Source organism: Antechinus flavipes, chromosome 5 (genome assembly GCF_016432865.1).
Source record: "Antechinus flavipes isolate AdamAnt ecotype Samford, QLD, Australia chromosome 5, AdamAnt_v2, whole genome shotgun sequence".
Classification (NCBI taxonomy): Eukaryota; Metazoa; Chordata; class Mammalia; order Dasyuromorphia; family Dasyuridae; genus Antechinus; species Antechinus flavipes.
This window is the reverse complement of record NC_067402.1, coordinates 164,487,029-164,511,541: the sequence shown is the minus strand read 5'-3', so window position 1 is coordinate 164,511,541 and position 24,513 is coordinate 164,487,029. Positions and strand designations below refer to the sequence as shown.

Sequence of the window (24,513 nt, the reverse complement as noted above, 5' to 3'; positions counted from 1 at the left end):
CTGTTTTGTAACTTGATCTTGGCATTATTATTTCTCCTTCACTCTTGCTTTTTCCCCATTATTCTTCTTGAGGTTCTAGACTTTAAATAAAATCTTATCTGAATCTAGAAAGCAACTCTTTGGTTGTTTAATTGGTATTAACCTAAATCTAAAAAAAAAAAAAATTATGCGGTTTTATTGATATAGCCAAAAAATGAAAAATGGATAATCTTACAATTTTTAAATTCATTCTTTATTTTCTTAAAATTTCACAATGGTATTTACACAGCTTCAATGTGTACTGGAGGATTGACTCAAATATTTAATGCCACATATATAGAGAGAGAGGCAATCTAGGTGACACAGTGAATAGATTACCAGCAGCTCTGAAGTCAGAAGAACTGAATTCAAATTTGACCTCAGATATTTATTCTGTGTCCCTGAGCAAGTTATGTAATTTGTTCATCTGTAAAATGAGGTAAAGGAAATGACAAACCACTCTAATATCTTTGCCAAGAAAACCCTAAATTGGGGTCAGAAAGAGTCAGATGACAGAAATGACTGAACAACAGACTGTTTATAATGGGATTTTCATTTCTATTACTTCATCCTGGATTTGCTATAATTGTAAAGAAAATGGATATTCTCTGGGTTTTTAAAGTAAATTAATGTCATTTGGAAATAAGGATAATCTTAAATCTCCTTTTTTGTCTGTATGAATATTTTTGTTTTTCATTTTATTGCTATTACTAGCTTTCCTAGGCCAATGACAAATAATATAGGGGAAAGGTGTTATCTTTGTTTTTATTTATTGTAAAAGCAAATAATGTAAGATTCTGGTTAGACCAACAGTGTTGTTTCATGGAAAATTAATTTCTGATATTTACAAAGCACTGTGTACCATGCACTCTGCTGAGAATTTTACAATTATTGTTTTCACAACAAACCTGAGAAGCACTATTATTATCCTCATTTTACAGATAAGGAAACTGAGGCAAGCATAGGTTAGGTGATTTTCCTGGGTTCACAGACTAGCAAAGAGTCTGAGGCTAGCTCTGAACTCAGGTCTTCCTGATCCAGACTCAGTACTTTATCCACCTAAAAAGTAAAGGTAATAGACATTAATAATTCGCATATAAATTACTTTCATATAAAGGGTTTCTTCTGCAGTTTTTTCCCCCTGTGAAGCAATCTGGAGTTAAGTCTCTTGCCCAGGGTCACACAGCTAGGACATTTTAAGTGTCTAAGGCCAGATTTGAACTCTGCTTCTCCTAACTTCAGGGCTGGTGCTCTATCCACTGTGCCACCTAGCTGCCCTTCTTCTACAATTCTTAAGCATGCTTGAAAAGTTTCCTGCTGTTATGCATTCGTGGAGTAACTTCAGACTTTCTCCTCACCCCTTTTGGAATTCTGCAGAAAAAAACCTTGGATAATTTATATAATCTCCCTAGTTTCCCAGGAGAGAACAGAAGGTGAGGAGATGCATTGGCTATATATAGGTGACGGGAAGGGAGATGAATGCACTATTCATGGGCTGACCAAGACTGGAAAATGTAGACTCCTTAGTTTGTTACAATCAAAAGGAAAGAAGTCTCTTTGCATGGAAGACAAGATTGTAGGATCCACAGTGTAAGATAATACAATATTTTTTAAAGCTCATAGGTTTGAAAGATTTGCGACAGATCCTTAATACTCTTCTGGTATAATTTCCCTTTTAACATCCCTACCTTCCAACTCCTCAAAAGCTGGCACCATCTGGGAACAGAGGAGTGTTGGAAAGCAGTGAGAGAACAGCAGGGGAGCTGGAATGCTGAAGTTATTTATAGGACTTAGAGGATCACAGAGGTCATCTGGTTTACCTTCTGCATTTTAAACGGAAGGAAATGAAGGTCCAGAAAGCTTAATTTGCCCAATTTGTCACTACAAGTAGTAACAAATGATATGAATCCCAGTCATCTGATGCTAAACCCTGTGGTCTTTCTGCTGTGCCATCTCACAATCACTCAGCAAAGGCTGATGAAAGAGAAACCATTAGAGCCCAATGAAAGACCTGGCTAAGAGTTCCAAAGTCTTTCACTTTGCTGTGGGTATCCAACCAGGAGAATATTTTAAGTCAAAATGACTGCCAATAAGGTCCAGGGAAGAAGGTAGCTTCCCCATTAGAAATGGTTTCTTGACTTTCTATGGACTCAGATACCAACCCTTTTTCCTTGAAGTGGGTCCTACTCAGGGTAGCACTATAAGTTACTTGAACTGCAAAGATCCCTAGGGAGAAGTGTCAACTTAATGGAACTGAAAGAGATAGTCTTAACTCTGGGCTCAGGTGAGTCATTTGTCTTTTATTATGAAAATAAACCTATTCTACGTCTGGTGTGCAATGCTTTCAAGGAGACCTGTTGGAGTGCCAAAACTGCCATCCCTGGGCTCTACCTAGCAGAGAGTAAATAAATCAGAGAAAGTAGTCCTCAAATTAAACCTGGGCTTTTTAGCTTTTTAGATCACAGGATCACAAAAATGGAAGAGACTTAGAGGTCATATAGTTAACCACTCTACCCCACCCCACCCTTTTACACCCTAAATTGAGGTACAGAGGATTAAATGGCTTTCCCAAAGTTTTATAGGAATGAAGTAGAAGAGCTAGAATTTGAGTTCAAGTCATCAAGCTCCATATTCACACTCTTTATTACACCATTATTACCAGGACAGAATCTTTGACAGAAGAGTCATATAAACATTCTTCTTAGAATGTTGGTTACATTATTAGAAATGCAAAATTAAGCCCAAACTATCTGGAGAAAAATGGAAAGAGTATTAACTGGAAGTCAAGAGATGTGGGATAGTTCTGTCCTTACTCTTAGAACTATGTGATTCTGAATAGTCACAAGCTCTCTGGGGTCATCAAGATCTGTTTTGTTGTTTCAGTCGGTAAAGTATGAGGGTTGGATTAGACAACATCTAAGGCCCTTTCCAACTTGAACCTGTATTTTATTCTATAATCCATTCTTAATTCTAGAATACTCTTCAAATCAATTGTTACATTTGAACCTACTTGTCTTTTAGCACAGAGAAACCATAGTTTAGAAGTCTCTGACCATCTTGGGTACTTTGGTTATTAGCCACAACAAATTTTTTTATTTCTTCGAGTGGCTAATGGAAAAAGATGTAATGATAGAATGATACTTAAATACTGGCAACAAGAACATTGCTGATTCTAATGGAAAGGATATGGGCTAAGACAGAAGACTTGATTCAAACACTAGCTCAGTTACTCACTAATCACTAATCCTACCTACGAGCTGAAAGGCCTCAACTGGATGCTCTCTAGTTACTTGCATCTTCATCATTCTCTTACTCAACCATACCTGGCTGGGTCATGATGGAAAAACTAGGGTGTCTATGAACTTCTCCCCACAGCCAAACCTCTTCAAAGGGGCCAGATGCTCCATCTGCTGAAGGTATAAAATACTAATTAGTTTGATGACAAACAAAGAGGCTCTTTGTAGTTTTGTTGTCTACTGTTCTTTTTTTTTTGTTTGTTTGTTTTGCCTGGATAACCCTGTGAGATAGTTACAAAGTCCACTTTTTCATGCTATAACTTATACCCAAACAAGATCACAAATTCTGAAGACTTCAAATTTGACTCATTTGTACAGGAATTTGTCCAGAGAAATCATGACTAAACCCTTGGCTGATAACTATAAAAAAATTGATTTGATTGTTGTCCACTTCTCTATCTTTCCTCTTAAAATATGATGGTGGCAGAAGGTTCTTCTATATTACATACATTGAGAAAAATTCTAAGAAATTACCTACTGCTGCTATCTGAAAATGTTAGAATGCTGGACTAGAAATTAGGGAGTTTTAGCTTGGCTCTGACACTAAGTAACTATGTAACCTTGAGCAGTCACTACCTTCGTGACTTTTCTAAGTCTGTAAAACTGGAATAATCTAAAACCTCAGATTAATTTCGAAGAAAGAATCAATGAAATTTGATTCAAAGGAATCAAATGACATTAAGGTCTACTTATAATATAAAAATAAAAGGCAAATCTTCAGATTTGATGGTTTTTATCATTCTTCATTATTGTCTTCAGTGGGGATTTATTTTATTTTTAAGATTGAAATGTTCCAGGAGACATCTACAATTCTAACTCAAGGGCTGGGAAAAATTACAGGAGGAAGCAAAGATAAGCAACATGTTCTGAAATTGCCTCTCGCATGTGGCAAGTAACATATCTCCTCCAAAGGCAAACTTAATTTTGTTTCTTTTCTGTGTTCCATAAAGGGTAAACTATTCCAGTATAAATATTTCTGAATTATGAAGCTTTGATCCTTTAAGAGTTGCTGATGTCAACCATAGAGGGAATGGATTGAGTCAATTTCAGGGAAATTTTTTTCTAGGAACATTCTAATGACTGTGAGCATAAGTTGAACTACAAAAATTAATTCTAATTCTTTCATCAGCATAGAACTGTCATATAGTCTTAATTAGTTTCTTTGTTTCTCAGTTTTCTCATCTATAAAATGGAGACGGTTAGATATAGAGGATATTTATAAAGATGAATGGATAGCTGAAAATCCTTTTGAAAGCATAATTCATTTTATAGAATGCTAAGTAGAATTCTTTCCCCCTATGCTCAATGACCTTGTGTTATCTTAGAAGCAGAGTTCAACTTGTTAAAATTATTGTGTCAAAAGTTATTCATTTCCATATTGGATACAGACATTTAAAAGCCATTAGACAGACAATTTCCTAGAAAATCCCCAGTCTAATTATGCCACAATCAAATGCATACTAACAGAGTTATGAATCTGAACTGTAGCTGAGATTAAAATATTTCTTAGATATTATGTTATAGATTCTCTTTGCATACAAATCCATATTTGTGTAGCGTGGCAAATATATAACTCTCACTTTGTTTCCCACATGAGGAAAATGAGAAAAGAGATCCCTGAAAAGTTGATTTTGGATGATCATTGTAACCAGGGTCCCTCTTCCAATGACTGCATAATAATGGGCCTCAAAAGAATAATCAGGGATTATTCAAGTCAATTTCATTGTCATGCTTCAGCTAAAAACAAAAACAAAAATAAAAATCTATCACCTCCAGGAAAGGCTATGTGCCTCCCAAAATCATATGAGATTTAATTTCAGTTCGAAAAACATGCCAGATTTTTTTGTATCAGTTTTCATTTATTTTTTATGAAATATTAAGAAAATGAAGTTTGCTGCTTAAAAATGTTTTCTATCGATAATATCAGCACCTGAAACAGAAGGATTTATCTAAATCCTTGAGTAGCAAATCTTATCTAGTTTGTTTAGCTTTTCAGATTGGTCCCAGAAAATCCTTTTTATGTGCCAAAATATTTATCTCTTGGGGTAGGAAACACCATTAGCATGAAAAGCTTTGATAATGCTAAGTTTTACTTCATGCAGGCAGTTACAACTACCATCAGATTGCCCTTTACTCTCTAACAGTTATAAGCTTTCTATTTAACAAGAACAGCTCATCCCACTGTTGAAACTCATACTAAGTGATATTTCCTGTTGATGGTTCCTTTTTGGATTCATTTAACTTAAATGATTATATTCCTCAAATGAAAATAATTTGGAAGACTAGTGCTATATTTTCCTACGGTTATGATGATAAGTTAAAAATTTTATGTAAACAATAGCATATTTCAGGGTGTGGAGTGCGGAAATGGGAGTCAGACCTGTGATTTCATTAATGTTGGAAACTCCCAATGAGGTAATTCCCTCCACCAATGCAAATCAATAATTTCTCTATGACTTAAGAGTGTTAAAAGTTGTCTGGGACACTGAAAGATTAAGTAATTTGTCCAGCGTCACAAAGTCATCGTGTGACTATGAGGCAAGCTGTCTATCTAGTAGTACAACACATATTGTTATTAATGAGGAAAAAAGTGAAATGGGTCAGAGTTCTAATTATGTGATTTCTTTTTGATGAAATATAAATTAAAAACCATTATATATACAATGGAAAATAACAAAGTAAAATTAATAAATCACTATTCAATTAGAAGGGATCAACTCTTAAAAGAGACCGAAATATGACATTTGATCCTAGGAAAAAAGCTCATAGACACAGAATAAGATATACTTATTACTTTTAGCATGTTAAAAACAATGACACAAAAAAGTACGCAGTTAAAAACTGTTATAGGTGACATAAGAAAATAGTGTGTATATATTTCATACATATATATATAAAATCTACATTATTTATTGTTGATATGTGTGTGTGTATGTATACACATATACACATACATATATATGTATGTGTATGTATATTATTATATACATAGAATAATAATATACATACACACTCACAAACACACACACACACACATATATATATTTGGGGGAGGCAGCATAGGTGCTAACTAGAATAAATTTTACAGTGTACTTTATTATAAATCACAGAATCAAGGTTTAAATTTTAAGGTTAACATCCTTGGCTACATTATATACATATATTCCAAGCAGCTATTACCAATCTAAGTCAATAGCCCAGTGACACTAATAATCATAATTTCTTTGTGATTCAGTGTAGTGTTTAGCTATTAATATGCCATGTTCTATCATTTAAAATATTATCAAGTTCATTAAAATTACACCAGATACATTATATACATAAACATTCACTAGCTAATTAAATAAATGTTACTTCCATTTTCAAAGGCATTATATTTCTGTACCTTAAAACTTTAAAGAATCAGCCTGCAGCAAGAATAGTCTGCAATGCCTATTCTTTGATTCAGTAAAATTTTCTATTCCTCAAATATTATGAAAAGTAATTCTAATACCAAATAGTTCAATTACATATAAACAACATGTGTATTTTCTTGAATTGCTCAAGAATTGACCATATATGTATACTGTAATGTAGCTTGTCTAAAGAAATGTCCTCTAAAGGCCAATTTAAAAGTACATAATTTGACTTGAAATTTTTTCCCAAAGTGGAAAAAAGCAAAATATTTTCAAAAAGCATGAAAATCACATTAATTTTTTTAAAAAGACTAGTCATTTTAGATTCCTATTGACATGTGGGATAACGTTTACATTCAGTTTAATAATAATTATTTAATGGCCTGACAATAGCACAACCATGGCTCCATTGCTGTAACTTTTTACATAGGTTGGTTATGTTTTAGCATATCTTTTGTATATAGCCAGGACCATTTCACTCTGGGCTTGGAAGGATCAAATTAGAATAAAACAATGGTTTTATTTTAATTTATTTTGTTGTTATAAGAGACCTCATCATATGCTGCCTATGTGGCACATATCTCTGTGATCTACCTTGCTTTTAAGCACCACTCAGGAATCAGTTTAGAAAGCTGTACTTCTTTTTCTTCCAATTTCTTTGCTTAACTATTTTTCAGACAGAATGATAGATGACAAAACCCAAAAGAGGGGAAAAAATTAGTATTCTGGGAGAATTCTAGTTTTAGTTTAGGACTAAGAGAAATGGGTTAAAGCAAGCAAAATCCAAGGAAGCCTTTGCTTAAAAGACAAGTTAGAGAAGTAAGCATACAATTTAATATCAGTTATTGATAATTGCTTTTCAATTTCCTGAACACACCTGAATGTGTATGCATATGTCTACAAATGTCTATTTAAAGATGATACGTACACTATATATAGTCAGAAAAATACCCATTCTACATGTTTTTTCAGTGCTGTTTTTTTTTTTTTAAATAAAGCTGGCATGTGGAATTCTCTATTCTGAAAGATAAAAGATTATGCAAATGAAAAGTGTAAAGTACTAATGAATTAATATTGTGCGTACATGTTTTCAACTATTGCTATGTTTATATATGCTATTATTTTAAAAGTTCAATGATAACACAACTTAAAATGTTCAACTTCAGTAGCATCTATCTGGGGTCCCAAATGTTTTGATATATTCTTATTATCGACATACATAGAATTGCACAAGTTGTCCATAACTGTATAAAATACTGCTTTGGCAATTACAAACATAGCAATGTAGATCTTAAATGGTTTCTATTCTCTCCTGGTAAGTAAACATAAGTAGATTCTCATAGCAACACTGATTCATGTATAGAGAGTCCATCACGGTTTCTGTAGTGTGGTGGAGGTGGTGCACTTGAATATTGATACCGGGGTGAACCGACATCTTCCAAAGATGGTGAAGTTCTATACCGTATTGGACTATCTATTGAAACAGCTGGAAGGTTGTATTCCTGAATAGCTACATGCTGAAAAATGGTATGCTTTGGTAAGTTGCTGAAGTGACTTCTGTTAGCATCTCGGCTCCATGACTGTCCATATGCCTCCGGCCTGTATGTGTAAGTAACTTCTGGCCATTTTCTGTTATCTGGCAAATAATCCACTGGAGGAATTATGAAGTCACCACCCCTAGGAGACCTTGAATTGCCTGAATATGATCCTGCAGCACTGACATCAACAGGTAGGACTTCTATTCGATTAGATGGTAGCACAAGAGGGTTAGGGCGGCTATAAGATTTCTCTGGAGAAAAGTCTACGGAATGATTGGAGCCATAAAGTCTTCTAGAAGGGCTGATCTGAGTCCCGTGGTTAGCATGCAGAGGTATGGAATTAGTGTTAACAGTACAGGCATGTTTGGGAGAACTTCCATGGTAAACAGGGGGATGGCTATAGGATGGTGGTGGCATTTTCATATGACCTATGCCATCCACCTGGGATGAATATCTTGGGGAATTTGATGGCTGTGCATTCAAGGTAAAATTATTTGATATTTTTGATGGACTAGAACATCTCTCAGAATACTTTCTGGGACTACTTGGATAAATGACTTTATTTGGACTTTGAGAGTGAGCTCTTTCTAATACTTCCTCAACAGAAGTCCCATTTTCACTTTCAGTTCCCGGTACATTGTCATACTGGGAGGCATTGGACCCACGCTTACTTTCATCCTCATCTAAAATCTTAACCTTCTGCCTTACATTGAATGCCTGTGTCTCACCGGGACTTGGATTTGTTGTTCTACTTAAGCCTTCAGTTGAGTATTTTGCTGTTTTTTCAATGGTTGACATTTCTGAAGGTTTATTCCACTTTGGTACAAAATCCCTCCGAATATTTGAAGTAGCATTAGAATTTTGGTTAGCTGTTGCGTTATTATATTGCTTAGAATTGTCTTGTATATTTGATTGTTTTCTTCGAGTCTCTACTTCACTCCTAATCTTTCCACTATTTTTTTCTTTTGAGTCAACTTTCTTTATAGAAGGAATCTTTTCTCCTGCATTGACTATACTCTGATGATGGGGTGACACTTCTTGTCTTTTGGGAGTCGTACTATCTGGTTTTTTGGATGGTTGGCAGTTTGCTAACCCAACATTTTTCTGTCCATTGCTTAGCTGATTAACAACCAACTGAGGTTCAGGTGGAAGTTGCCCCAAAGGTTTCTTTGGATATTCATCCTCTTTGCCTAAAAGGATAAAACCAGAAACAAAATTAGGTAATTTGCAATCAATACTATATGAATTATACAATTCAATAAAAAGTTATGTAACATATAAGAATCTTTCTCTTCTGCTTTTAAAAAATACTAAGCTTTTTCTCAGCAACACAAACTTATCAGCTTATTTCTTTTCCTAAAATAAATATCCTGAGTCATCTATCCAATTCATCTTCATAATATTTCTAACACTTGAACCAACTTCGCAGTTTAGATAGTTGTGAAATGTTGGAGAAAACTATTCCCCTTCTCAGTTCCAAGCCAAGATGGCCAAATTGAGAAAGCAAATGACAACTTATTAAGATTTCAAAGTTATTTCAATTTGAATAGCTGGTTGTCACAGGAGAGAGAAATGTTAGGTATCATTTCTATATTTGATGATGGGTTCCTGCTAGCTACTAAAAGCAGGTATCTTTTGATAGGGAACCTTTGGTTACTGAAAGGGGAATTTTGGTTAAATGTAAACTGCCATGTATTCAAGGGAAGATTTGTAGGTATGACTTAAAATAGTTACAAAACCTAAACTGTCTTACAAATTCCACAAATTTCTGCCTATATCTAGTACCTTAATATCAACTTTAAGTATCTTCCAAATTAAAAAAAATTCATGCACAATAAAAATTATGAACTCAATATGCAAATGCTTAAATTATAAGTAAACTTAATGTTTAAATTATTACATGTTTACAATCTATAAAGCACCATAGTTCTAAAAAAAAAAAATCACAATATCCTTCAGTTGAAAGATTGACCTTGTTTCTATACATAGAAACTAATTAAGTTCAAATTTATGACAATTAGCATATCATATGTGGAAAGAAAGTACAAAACAGAAGTTATTGATCTCAATAAATGTAAAATCAAGTAGAACACATAAAACTAAACTTCAGGCTAATGTATGATAAACAGCACAGAAATAGTACAAAGTTCCCTAGGAATTCAGAAAAGGGATAAATAAGTTCCAGTATGTAAGGGAAAGGTGGTATCTAAATTCAGCCTTCTTAGACGAATAATGAAGTGGCTCAATATAATAAAAGTGTTAACCTAATGCTCAATAATTCATCTTGATGGAAGTAATGAAAAATATTAAACAAAACAATTTTTTAAAAGGTTAAAAAAGAAAATCTATAATGGATCATTTGGAGGACATGGGAAGGTAGATAATCCTCTCTTGAACAAAATAGGGCCTACTTAAAATGACTAATTTCACTTTTTATTCTTTTATTCCACTAATAAACTGATTAAAAAGTTAAGCAGAGAAAATCTTTCGCTTAGTAATTTCCATGTTTACATGGGTATTTCACTAGAATTTTCTTATCATCATCTAATCAGCACATAGTGAAACATTCTATGAAATAAGATAAAAAGACATAGTTCTTGCTGTCTGTGATCTTTTTAAAAATGTTTATACTCTGAATAAAAAAATCAAACATGACAATTGCATTTGGTAGCTGAATTTAATTGTATATATTACTATTAATTTATGATTTCAGATAATTTTCAAGGAAGTACAGAATGGTATCATAAATTAAACTTTCAATAAATGTGGTTTTAAAATTATCTGACATAATATTCTATATCCAATAAATGTCATCTTGTCATCTGCAAGTAATATCTTAGCTTGAAATGTCTCTTATCTATGAAAAAATCAATAATTACATACTCATTTAAAAATGAATGTTAAGTTTTCTTAAAATATCCAAGATAATTTTATCATTTACACAGATAGCATAGAGTAGTCTCTATGGCATGTAAATGCCAATAAAAAAATGTGGGGGGAAAAAGAAACTTTGAAAAAAAGAAATATATAAAAAACAGTTTGAGAGTAAGGGAGAATGTATTTACATGTTTCATAAAATTAAAAATAAATTTTAAACAATTTTGCTGAGTTAAACTTGTGAGAATTTTTCTATAAATTGTTTTTTTGCACAAATTTTTTAAACCTCAGAAAAACATCAATAATAATACACATGGTTTAAGGCTAGCAGGTTGAAAAACCCCCTAGTCTGTTTATTATATAAGTAATTAAAAAATATGGAAAATGCAATGGTTCAACAATTTGTGAAAAATTAATCTAAATTTAGCATTTGTAGATACTCCATATATAGGAATGCACAGAATAGTGAGATCAGAATGTAGCTCAGGTCAAGATAAAGTAAAAAATATTTTCATATATTCATAAATAAAATCAATTAGATTTCCTCTCATCTAAGAAACAGTGATCAGCTCTGTGAGCATTTCCCAACTATCACTCCTTCCTCTATTCTCCAAACATTCTCACTGTTCTCCAACAGTTGTTGTTTTTTTTGTTTTTTTTTTTTTTTTAAGTTTTCCTAAGGAATGAGAGAAAGGAAAAGAAAGCCTTTTGGAATTTCTTCTAGAACTTCACTGCTCAACTGTCCTACTGTTTAGGGATATTCTAATTTACGTGATTGGTTGGATCTATACAATTCTCAAACTGTTAGCTAATTTTCAGAGTATATGGGGAAATGATGTTACCATTAAAAAACAAAAGCAAGAACATAAGAATAGTTAGATATTATTTAGGTAACTTGGTATAATAGTGATGGAAATGGATTAGCCATTGGTTTTTTCATTCTGAGTTTTGTGAGTAGTTCTCCAATACCACATAGCAACTATTTGGCTGCTTGTAGTGACCTATCAGTTCTATAGTCCCTGTAAAAAGAGATTTAAAAAAAATTCTCATATCTGGGGGCAGCTAGCACAGTAGATAGAGCACCATCCTTGAAGTCAGGAAGATTCGAGTTCAAATCTGGCCTCAGATACTTAACGCTTCCTGGTTGTGTGACCCTGGGTAAGTCACTTAACCCCAATTGCCTCAGCAAAAAATAAAATAAAATAAAATTCTCATATCTGGATCCTACCAAGGATTCTTACTGACATACAGCTCTTGTCCAAGAACCATGTGTGTACAAATAGAGCCATTACTAAAAAGATGGACATCAAATGAGGATTTTTATTTATTTATTTTTAAGCCACAATCACTTATGAAAAACTAATTACTATGCTGGCAAGGCACAGATTTGTGTTAGTGAAAATTACATCCACACAAATAAAATTATGGAGGATTTCTAAAGTACTTAAATAAAAAGTTATTATTTCTCAATCTTATATCTCTTTCCTGATTATTCTCTAATCAAACAATGCATTGATGCAACATGGCAATAAAATAGCATTAAGGTGGGGACAATACATTTATTTAGAGCCATCATAAAATAGAAATCAAGAGACTGCAGTTACAGAAATGCAGATTTAGGTTCAATGGTTAAAAAAGATCTAAGTCCCCAAATTTCCTAACAAAACTATCAAGAATTAGAATAGGTTCTTTCTGCAGATATTGGTATCCCACTCCCTCCTAGAAATCTTCAAAAGGCTGGATGACCATTTGTATGTTATAAAGGGAATTGCTATTGAGTTGCTCTAGATAGCTTCTGAAATGCCTGGTAACTCTTAACATTCTGTGACTGCAGTAGAAAAAACTGAAACAGCCAAAAGACTGAGTTATCTGTAGTTATCTGTTCCCCTGTGAATGTATTCATTGAGGACTCTCAATAGAGGGAAAAAAAAGTATTTAAAAGGTTAAATAGTTCTCTTTAAGAAGGAAATTAGCTCTCTTTCCTTAAAACAACTTTTGCTGACTGAATTTTAGGACCTTTTACTTTAAATATTGGAATGATCTGTTTGTACAGACTCACTGCATTTTCAATATCAGCATTGAAATGAAACCAACAACAGCAATTAGAAATTATTTTCTTATATACTTTAGAGGGAAAATCTTACAAACATTGGCAAGAGGATCTTAGGGTACAAATGTTTTCAACGAGTGAAACAATAAAATTTTTTACTTCAGAAAAAAAAAGTTTAAAAGTTTTTCAATATGGCCTCAAAACGAGTTTTATACAAATTAAAATATTAACAAAACAACCAAGTTTTCTATATTTCATATGTCAATTTACTGCTGATAGATCTGTACAAGAACTTGATGCCTGCTGTTCCTGCTTTAATTTTTATTTACATCATTCAAACCAATATACTTTCATTATAATAATTTTACAAATAGCCAAACTGAAAGGGCACACAGAAATATAATAACTATAATTGTAAGTGTGTGTTTAAACAGAAAACATACACACACACACACACACACACACACACACACACGTGGAATAACATTATTGTATATGCACTGAATAAAAAATGTCAAATTCTTAAGGCCAGAACTTGGAATTTTCAATTTGTTTTCAGTGGAGTCTATTTTGGGACTATCATATAAAACCATGTTCTATGCTCATTCCCAAGTACCCAAGCTGTTGCTTCTTTTTATCCATGTCACACAACTGACCAGTTAGAGAACATGCTTCCAGCTATTCTAAATAAGTTGAAACAAATTGAAATGACAAGGCATAGAGGGTGGAGATGAAATCTGTGCTACTATCTAACTGTAAAATCAGAGCAGCAACCTATTTTCAGAAAATTTCAACTCATTCCTGATTATAACAATGAGGTATTTGAAAAGATTTTTATTTTCTTAGAATTTAAAGAATTTGACACCTGGAAATCACCTTAATAGCTGTGGAAATAATAGGATAAATAACTCCAATTTAACATACTTAAAATTTCAAAACCATTTCCTCCCTCACAAAAGCAATGAAATATAATTATTAAAGCAAAAAAAAGCACATCATTTTCCCCAATGTTAAACATTTCCAACAGGTTTACCAAAGCTTGAAGTGAAGAATGCTTTAAAAAAAAAACTTAAGATATAGAAAACCATAATCTATCATGGAACCTATCATGGAAGCATTCTATCATAGTGCTTTGAACACAGTAGGTACTCAAGAAACATTTAAATGAATGAATGTTCAAACTATTAGAATATTATTAGTTTCTTGAGAAATTTCTATCTATTTTATTGCAGTTGCTACAATACCATGCATAGATTTAAAGGCATTATTAGATACAATTGGCACACCTTACTTTTCTGGAACTAGCAAGAAAACAAATTGTTATACACAAATGAACTTTCCAGACATTGAAGTTTACACCCTTTAAATATTAAAGGTTTCTTTTTTTAAATAATTTTTACCCTTTGGGATGAAAATCTTTACCAAATTAATCAAGTAAACATTTTAAAATTTAACCAATATTGATGACAGGTTCACTAGTATGAACAATTATTATACTGTAATGTCATCAGGGTCTTAAAGCATGTAGGGATGATTTATTTTTTATGTTTCCATGGGCTTTATTATTATCTCTATGCATATAACTCCAGGTTTATAAATTTAGTCTCCTGTCTAAAATTCAGTTCCATGTTACCTATTTCCCAATGAAGATTTCAAATTATGGCACAGGGCCATTTTAAACTCAACCTTTCCAAAACTGAATCTATTTTCTTTTTCTTAATCCCATCCCTCCTCTAAACTTTACTACTTCTGTTGAAAACACAATCATCCTTCTACTTTCCCAAAATCATAACCTTGGCATTTTCCTTGATTTTTCACTGTTGCACTACATATCCAACTGGTTGCCAAACCTTGACATTTCAGCTTTATACTCTTCACTCTGCAAAATCCAAAGGAAATTTTCCTATCTTAAATTTAATTCTTACAAATTTTATGCAATTATGAAGGACTTTACGAAGGAAAATGCTATCCACCTCCAAAGAAAGTACTGATATATGTTCCACATGTATATCTATATCAAATGTTGGCCTTGTGTAATATGGGGATGGGAGAGAAACAATGTGGAACCCAAAATGTAACCGTGGCTGTGTGTGTGTGTGTGTGTGTGTGTGTGTGTGTGTGTGTGTACACATTAAAAAATCATGACTGTAGCTTATGATGTTAAAAGTCCCTATTAAAATGAAAATGTGATAGAACATATTAAGCCAATAATAGCTTTAACACAGAATTTGTCCAATGAGTTTCTAGTGTCTACAAAGGACAAAACAAAAAGTTTTATAGCTAGATTTTAGAGAAGGAACACAGAAACTCAAAGTACTACAAAACTAAAGAAGGTGAAAGAAGGTAGAAAGAGTAGTATGAATAAGAAAGTAGAACAAAAGGGGAACTATCAATCTTTAAGAAAATATATATATAAATATAGATGATTATAAATACCCATGTTTATATATGTAGATTCTGTGGGAGAGAGAGGGAGAGAGAGAGAGAGAGAGAGAGAGAGAGAGAGAGACAGACAGACAGACACTATAGCCAATTTGAGGAAGGAGAGAAAAGAAAAGGAAAAAATAATAAAGTAAAAAAGTGCACAACAGAGAACAAAAGAAAACCTATAAGGAAGTAAAGAAAAGAGACAGGTCTGAATACAATGTGTAGTATTATTTATTATATATGCTTTCTTGAAATGGAAATTTATTGTTTCATATTCTGAATCCTCTCATGTTCTTATATATAAAATATATTTAAAGAAAAAAAACACTACAACCCTATAGTCTGGCATTTAAAATCTTCCATAATCTGATTTCTAACTACCTTTCCAGAACTATTTCATAGTATTCCCCCTTCACACACTCTCCATTCCAGATAAACAAGACTACTCCTGATCCCTGAAATTGACATTTCATCTCCTCTTCTTCTATCTTTCTACAAGTCTCAACTTTTTGAAACCTATGTAAATCCTTTCTTTGACCCTCCCTCTGAATTATTTCTCTTCCTCAAGAAATTACTATTGTATATTCCTCTGTCTACATATCATATCACCATAGTTACAGGAATTCTTAGCTAGGGTCCAAGAACTCAAGAAGAAATTTCAGGGAATTTATGAATTTGGATGGGAAAGAAATCACTTTATTTCAATATAATTAGTTTCCTTTGCCATCCTATGCATAAAAGTTTAAAAGATTTTAAAAGATTAGCCTGAGAAGAGATACCTAAGTTTCATCAGACTGGCAAAAGGGTCTAAGACACAAAAGAAATTTAAGAATTCCTAGTATGTCTATACAGATTTTTATTAATGAGACCACAGACCATAACCTAACATGAATTGAAGGTCTCTTTCAACTCTTAAAAAACCTATGATTCACATGTGAAAGGTAATCACAAAATAGAGAAAATTCCCAGATTCACTAGTGAAATATGAAAGTATGCATTTTATTCAAGGCATAGATTATTTTGAAATAACTAAAACAAACAAACAAGACAAAACTGAAAAATACTTAAAGATGTGGATAATTGAAAGTAGAAGAATATAAATGGCAAAGATACGTTCTCATATTCTTAAGTGTATTTTTCTAACATGAAGATTAGTAGATAGAGTATTCATCTTGGTTTCAATGTTACTTGAGTCAATATTTCTCCAGGGAGATGAACTGTCCATATATTTTATTATTTCAACAACAATAACAAAAACCACTAAATGTTTAACATGTTCTATTGACCAAATGGACAAGAAAGAAAATGGATCACTAAAAAATGGTTGTTTGTCATATTAAAAAATGAAGTGATAATTATAAAAGCAGCATCAGTTCATCAGGAATAGGTCATTCAAGACTAAGTTAATTTCTTTTTGGACAAGTGTTGGAATCCTTACTAACTGCTAACTAATTAGAGTTGATCTAATCTTACAAGAAGATTTTGGCCAGAACCTGAAACAAGGTACTAAGTAGAACTAATTAATACAAGGCTTGTGTTCACACCTTTACTCGTTGGAGTTACAAGTATGCCAGCTTCACAAAGTAAACTTTCTAACTTCAAGGGAGTCCACACCTCCCTTAAAGCTCTTTGGGCCAGAGAGCACTATGGGAGAAAACCCATAATCCCATTCTCTCAGAAGAGTCAGATAAAAGGCCAGCGATGAGGGATCTAAGACAAAATACATTTTTTCCACTTGGCTGGCTGGTGGCAGAGAAGAGCTTTCAGAGGATAAAGCTACGAGTGAGAGTTCAGTGGACAACCAGATTCATCTTCATCTCACACCACTGTAGTTGGTGGCTGGGCTCCCCAGAAGGAGACAAGAGAGACATTCCATCTCTGTGTTGGTTGGAGGCTGAAGAAAGCAGAGGCAGAGGCTGAAGGACAGAACCTTTGGATTTGGAGATATTTAGAGGGCTCTAAGCCTCTAAGCCCTGTGTTTTGAGAAGAACAAGAACTCCAACATTTGAACTCACAACAGACAAGATTATTAAGCTAACAGATGAAGACAATGCTGTGGACAGAATTTGCCATATTTTTGATAAAAGTGTCTTAAATTATTTTTGTGGAAGAAATGGAAAAATATGGATCAGCTAATACAATCAGATGGATTCATATTCAAAAGTTAGTCAATAATAGTTTAATGTCAAAGTAAAGGTCAAAGCCAATGTCAAATTGGCAGGAGATACCCAATGGAGGACCCCAGAGTTCTTTTCCTGAACTGGTACTGTTTAACATCAATGACTTGGATAAAACCATAGATGGCTTGTTTAATCTTTAGATAACAGAAACCTGGAAAGAACTGCTAACATACTTGATAACACAGAATTCTAAACATTAGGCTGAATCTATTAAGTTGAAATTTGCTAAGTATAAAGACATATTTCGGTACTAAAAAAAACCTCCATAAATATAACATTGTAGAAACATGGTTAAATAACAGGTGCTCTGAAAAAGATCTTGGGGTTTTAGTGGACAGCTTCACTGAATCATTCTGATTGATGTGGCATTCAAAAACTAATATGATCTTCCACTGTGGAACAGTTTCCAGTAATAGGCAGGAAGGTGGTATTTGTACTTTGTATTCCACTATGATCTGTCCTCAGACCTCGTCTGGAATACTGTGCTCAGTTATGGGTATCATGGTTTATTTTTTTTTCATAATTGTAACTTTTTATTGACAGAACCCATGCCTGGGTAATTTTTTTACATTATTCCTTGCACTCACTTCTGTTCCGACTTTTCCCCTCCTTCCCTCCACTCCCTCTCCCAGATGGAGAGCAGTCCTATACATGTTAAATATGGCACAGTATATCCTAGATACAATATATGTGTGCAGAACCGAACAGTTCTCTTGTTGCACAGGAAGAATTGGATTCAGAAGGTAAAAATAACCCTGGAAGAAAAACAAAAATGCAAATAGTACATTCATTTCCTTGGGTGTAGCTGCTTCTGTCCATCATTGATGGGTATCATGGTTTAAAAAGGGCAGTGACAAAATAAAGTGTTCAGAGGAGAGCAAGTAGGATAGTGAAGAACCTCGAGTAAATGCCATGTGAAAATTGAGTGAATGAATTGAACATATTTAACCTCATGAAATAAAAATTAAATGGGGGCATTATAACTGCCTTCAAATATATGAGGGAGTAAAACATGATGGAGGAATCAGTCATGTTTAGATTAGTCTTGGAAAGCCCAACCAGGAACGAAGGGTAAAAACTAAAACGGGATAATTTGGGTTTAATGTTAGAAAAACTTAGTAATTAAGGCTGACCAGGTGCAGAAATATCTACCTCAATAAGTAGCAGATTCTCCTTCTTTCGAAGTCTTTAAATAAAGACTGCATGATTATTTGTAATGTATTATATTATAATAAGAATTTTTTTCATGTATAAGTTGGAATAGATAGCTGCCGAAGTCCTTCTCAACTACTAGAATTCTGTGACAAATACACTTAACAATAAATCCACCATGGCTCCAAATCAAAATCAAACAGTAGGATCTTGTGGCTTTGTTTACAGTCTTGCATTAACTTTTACGTCTGCACTGCGACCTGGTCTTCCTTTCCAAAGGCTCAAACCTGGAATCTGAAATCACTATATGAATATTAGCATTGTCTAGGAATGCCAGCATTCCTGAATGACCTCAAGTGAGAAAAAAGCCCATTATTCTCAAGGAGTCATTTCAGTATAGCTTCAATGATTAGGAAGTTTTTATATATTTTTAAGCTGAAATTTGTCTCATTGTAACTTCTTCCTATTATTCTTAGTCCTCTTTCCTGGGGGCCAAGCAGAAATCTGAAATCTCTTTCATACGATAACTATTCAAATGCTCAGAGGATCATGTCTTACTTTAAATCTTTTCATCACCACGTTAAATATTCTCCAGAATAGATCTTTAATAGCATAAGGCCCTTTACTAGAATGATGGCCTTCCTCTAGATACATTAAAATTCTTCAGAAAAAAATGATGACCAGAACTGAACACAATATTTCTAAATGTAATTTAATTCAAAATATTATAGCATAACTATCACCAACTTATTTATGAACTTATATCTCTGTTAATGTAGTCTAAGTTAGCAATAGGCTTCTAATGTGCCATTTCCTATTGTTGCCTCATAGTCAAGTTGTATTATTTTTACACCTTTTTTTTTTTTTTTTTGACAAAAAATATTTAGCCATATATCCCCTTCTTTCCCTTAGGACTCTTTCAAAGATCAAAAGAGATAACAGATGTAAAGCATTTGGCAAACCTCAATGTGCTATACGGTTATCAATTGAGAACTGGCTAAACAAACTGTGGTCCATGAATATAATGGATTATTACTGAGCTGTAAGAAATGATGACTATGATATATAGAAAAGCATGAAAAGATCTATATGAATGATGCAAAGTGAAGTAAGCAAAGTCAAGAAAATAATATACACAAAGATTACAACAATAGAAAATGAAAGAACAAAAGCAATAAAATCAAAAATAAATGATGTAAAATTATAATAAAGAAAAAGAAAAACCTGAACAGAGATATGAAAGGAAAGTCTCTTTCTTTTTACATATGTAGGAAATCTACATATATTGTGTATATTATACCTATTTTCAGACTTTTTCAATATATCAATCAATGTATTATGTTGAATTTTTTTATTTTATTTAGTTTTTAAAAATACTATTTGTCATGAGATGGCTGTCTGGAAGTTAGAAGAAGATCTACTGAGGAAATCTACCATGATATAAAAAAATACAAAAATAACTTTTTAAAAATAAAAAGTGCTATGTAATTATTAGCTATTTTTGTGTTTTTTCTCTTATCTGAATTGAATTTCAACATCTTTGAGTCAGTCAGAGATAGTTCTAGATAGTAAAAATCTTTTTGAATTCTGACTTTTTTCCACTGTATTAGCTAACACAATCAGCTCAGCAATATATGCTATCTACAACTTTAGCCAAATAAAGCAAAGATGTCTAGAGTACTTTACTGGAAATTTCTTTCTAAATTGATATCAAAACATTAAGGAATACTCTAATGAATGGCCAAGTCATTCAACCCATTTCTAATTCAGCTAATTAGTATAACAAAAAAATTTTACCATATAGTTTTCTATACTTAAGATAAACTATATCTAAAGTATTCATCTAACCTTTCAGTTTAGTAACTTTTTCACAAAAGGAAATATGTTTAATCTGGCACAACCTATTGTTAATTCATTCTTTATCTAGCTTTTTTAGTTGTGTGCCCAATTCATTATTCTACTTGTTGTCTACTTTATTCATGTAAATATCTAGAGACATAAAATTTCCCCTAAGAACTGCTTTGGATCCATCCCATAACTTTTGGTATTTTGTTTCATTATTTTGTCATTCCCTTGGATGAAATTATCGATTGTTTTTAAAATTTATTGTTTGACCCATTCATTCTTTAAGTAATTAGATTATTTAGTTTCTAATTAATTTTTGGTCTATTTGTCCATGACCCTTTATTACACATATTTTTACTGTATCGTGATCTAAAAAGGATGCATTTGTTATTTCTGCCTTTCTGCATTTGACTATAAGGTTTTTATGGCCTAATACATGGTCAAGTTTTGTGTAGGTGCCATGTATCACTGAGAAAAAGGTATACTCCTTTCAATTCCCATTCAATTTTGTCCAAAGGTCTATCATACCTAACTTTTCTAAAAATTTATTTACCTCCTTAACTTCTTTCTTGTTTATTTTGTGGTTAAACTTACTTAGTTTTCATAGAGGAAGACTGAGATCCTTCACTAATATAATTTTGCTGTATATTTCTTTTTGCAATGCATTTAACTTCTCTTCTAAAAATCTGGATGCTATACTACTTGGTGTCACAACCTATTCTTAATTAAATTTTGTTAGACATTTGTGAACAACTTCCTCTTCCATACATTCACCAATCATTCTTTTTTAAAGCCATGTTTTCATATTTTATTTCCTCCTTTTTACATGTAAAATAATTTTTTACATTTGCTTTTAAAATTTTGAGTTCCAGATTCTTCCCTTTCTTTTCCTCAGCCCCACTTTGAGAAGTCATGTGAAATGGTACAAAATATTTCCATAAAAGTCATGTTGTTAAAAAAAAAAAAGATACCCCCCCCCCAAAAAAAAATCTCAAGGAAAAAAAAAGTTTTTAAAAAGTATGCTTTGGCTTATCTTGAATACAAGACACGATCAATTATTTCACTGGGTATGAATAGCATTTTTCATCCTAAGTCCTTCAGAGTAGTTTTTGGATCATTTTATTGCTGAGAATAGCAAAGTCATTCACAGCTGATCACTATTTCACTTTGCTTGCGCTCATGGAGGACTTTTCAGGTTTTTCTGATAGCATCTTTCTCATCATTTCTTATAGAATAAAACTACTCCTTCATGATCACAATTTATTCAGCCATTCCTCAACTCATGGGCATTTCCTCAATTTCCTTTGCCCTGAGAAGAACTGCAATCAATATTTTATACACAGAGATTCTTTTCCTTTTAAAAAAAAAACTTTTTTGGGGATCCATGCTTAGAAGTGGTATTACTAGGTCAAAATATATGCATGATTTTATAATGACCTTTTAGGCATAGATCATATCTTTTGATCATTTGTCAATTGAAGAATGGCTCTTTTTTGTTTTTAAATAAATCTGACTCAGTTCCATGCTTGAGAAATGAGACCTTCATAAGAGAAACTGACTTCAAAATCCTTTTCAAAACTACTACTGCTAACAATACTTTCCCCCACTTATTCTATTCTTTCTTTCACTCGGACCCTCCAAAAAGGTGTTTTGCTTCTAACCAGCTCCTCCCCTAAAGCAACCTTTCTTCTATCACCTTTTCTTATTCCTTGCTCCTATAACTTTCCTACAAGGTAAGATAGATTTCCGTACCCATATTGAATATGTATGTTATTTCCTCTTTTCAGTTAATTTTGCTAAGAGTAACATTGATTCATTTTCCTCTATTTCTTCCTCTCTTCCTTTCCAGTGTAAAAGCTTTTTCTTATCTCTTGTATGGCAGATAATTATACCATTTCACATTTCCCTTTCCCATTCTCCCAGTTCATTCCTCTCTCACAACTTAATTTTACTTTTTAAAATATTATCCCCTCATATTCAACTCACACCTGTTCCCTCTGTCTATATTTACTCCTTCTAATAACTGTGATAATGAAAAAGTTCTTATAAGTATCATCTTCCCATGAAGAAAGATAAACCTTATTAAGTCTCTTGTTATTTCACTTTCCTGAATACTTCCTTAATGCTTCTCCTGAGACCTGTATCTGAAAATCAAATTTTCTATTCAGCTCTGATCTTTTCATCACAAATGTTTGAAAGTCTTCTATTTCCTTGAATATTCACCTTTTCCTCTAAAGGATTATAGTCATTTTTGCTGGGTAGGTGATTTTTGGTTGTAATCCCAATTCCACTGTCCTCCAGAATATCATATTCTAAACCTTCTAATTTTTTAATGGCTCCACTATATTTGAATTGTTTCTTTCTGGATGTTGCAATATTTTCTCCTTGACCTGGGAGTTCTGAAATTTAGCAATAATATTCCTAAGAGTTTTATCTTTGGATCTCTTTCAGAAGATAATCTTTCCATTTCCATTTTACCCTATGTGTCCAGAGTATCAGGACAGTTTTCTTTGATAATTTTTTGAAAATTTTTGATCATGTATTTCAGGCAGAACAATAATTTTTAAATTATCTCTCCTAGATCTATTTTTCCAGCTCAGTTGTTTTTCCAATGAGATATTTCACATTTTTAAATTTTTTCATTCTTTTGATTTTATTTGATTGTATCTTGATTTCTCATAAAGTCATTAGCTTCCATTTGCTCATTTCTGATTTTTAAGCAATTATTTTCCTCAGAGACTTTATACCTCCTTTCCCAATTGTCCAATTTTGCTTTTTAAGGCATTCTTCTGGGGCAAGTAGATGGTACAGTGGATAGAGAACCAGCCCTGAAGTCAGTAGGACCAGAGTTCAAATCTGGCCTCAGACACTTAACACCTCCTAGCTGTGTGACCTTGGGCAAGTCACTTAACCCCAACTGCCTCAGTAAAAAGCAAAGCAAAAAAAAAAAAAAAAGTCATTCTTCTCCTCCTTATTAACTTTTTGTATTTCCTTTTGAACCACTTTCAATTCTCTTTCCAATTTTTCTTCTATCTTTCTTACCTGATTTTCAAAATCCTTTTTGAGTTCTTCCATAGCCTAACCCCAGTTCTTGTTTTTTTTATTTGGAGGAGTTGGAGGTAGGAGCTTTGACTTTGCGATTTTCTTCTGAGTGTATGTTTTGGTCTTCCTTGTCACTATAATAACTTTCTATGATCAGAATTTTTTTCTGTTGTTTGCAGTCTTATTAATTGGCTTTTAACTCTTTTGTTAAATTAAGGCTCTGTTTCCAGGGTGGAGGGTGTAATGTCCCAAGCTTCAAGGGTTTTATGCAGCTGTTTTCAGAGATCCTTCTAGAGATCTGTACTGTGAACCAGCACTGTTACTCAGATCTGAGTATGGCCAAAGCAACAGAGTCCCGCCACAGTGTTAGCAAAGAGATAACCTGCAAATTCCCTCTAACCAGTTATTCCAGGCACACACAGACACACACAGACACAGACACACAGACACACACATACACACACCTATGTGCTAAGATCTCTGCTGCTGTTGATTCAATGGCTCCCAAAGTCTAATCCTGGGCTGGGGCTCCCATCACACCCTAGTATGTCAGACCTTTCCAAGTGAAGTGTCCTTGGCCTCTATTGGATGAGAAATTGGAGACTGCTGCCACTACCACCAATTTAGAGGCTTCAGGATCTGTTTCCATTTCCTGGGCAACAGAGACCTTTTCTTGACCTTCCAAGCTACCTT

At 33.1% G+C, this 24,513-nt stretch overlaps 1 protein-coding gene across 1 annotated transcript in view; it reads right to left on the bottom strand.

Moving 5' to 3' along the window:
• Window positions 1–210: 210 nt before the first annotated feature.
• Window positions 211–24,513, bottom strand: part of USP6NL (USP6 N-terminal like) — a 101,637-nt gene continuing 77,334 nt past the window's right edge. Inside the window, exon 14 of the mRNA XM_051962420.1 lies at window positions 211–9,437. Coding sequence (XP_051818380.1) covers window positions 8,047–9,437 — 1,391 coding nt within the window. The 3' untranslated portion in view covers window positions 211–8,046. The remainder of the gene's footprint in view (window positions 9,438–24,513) is intronic.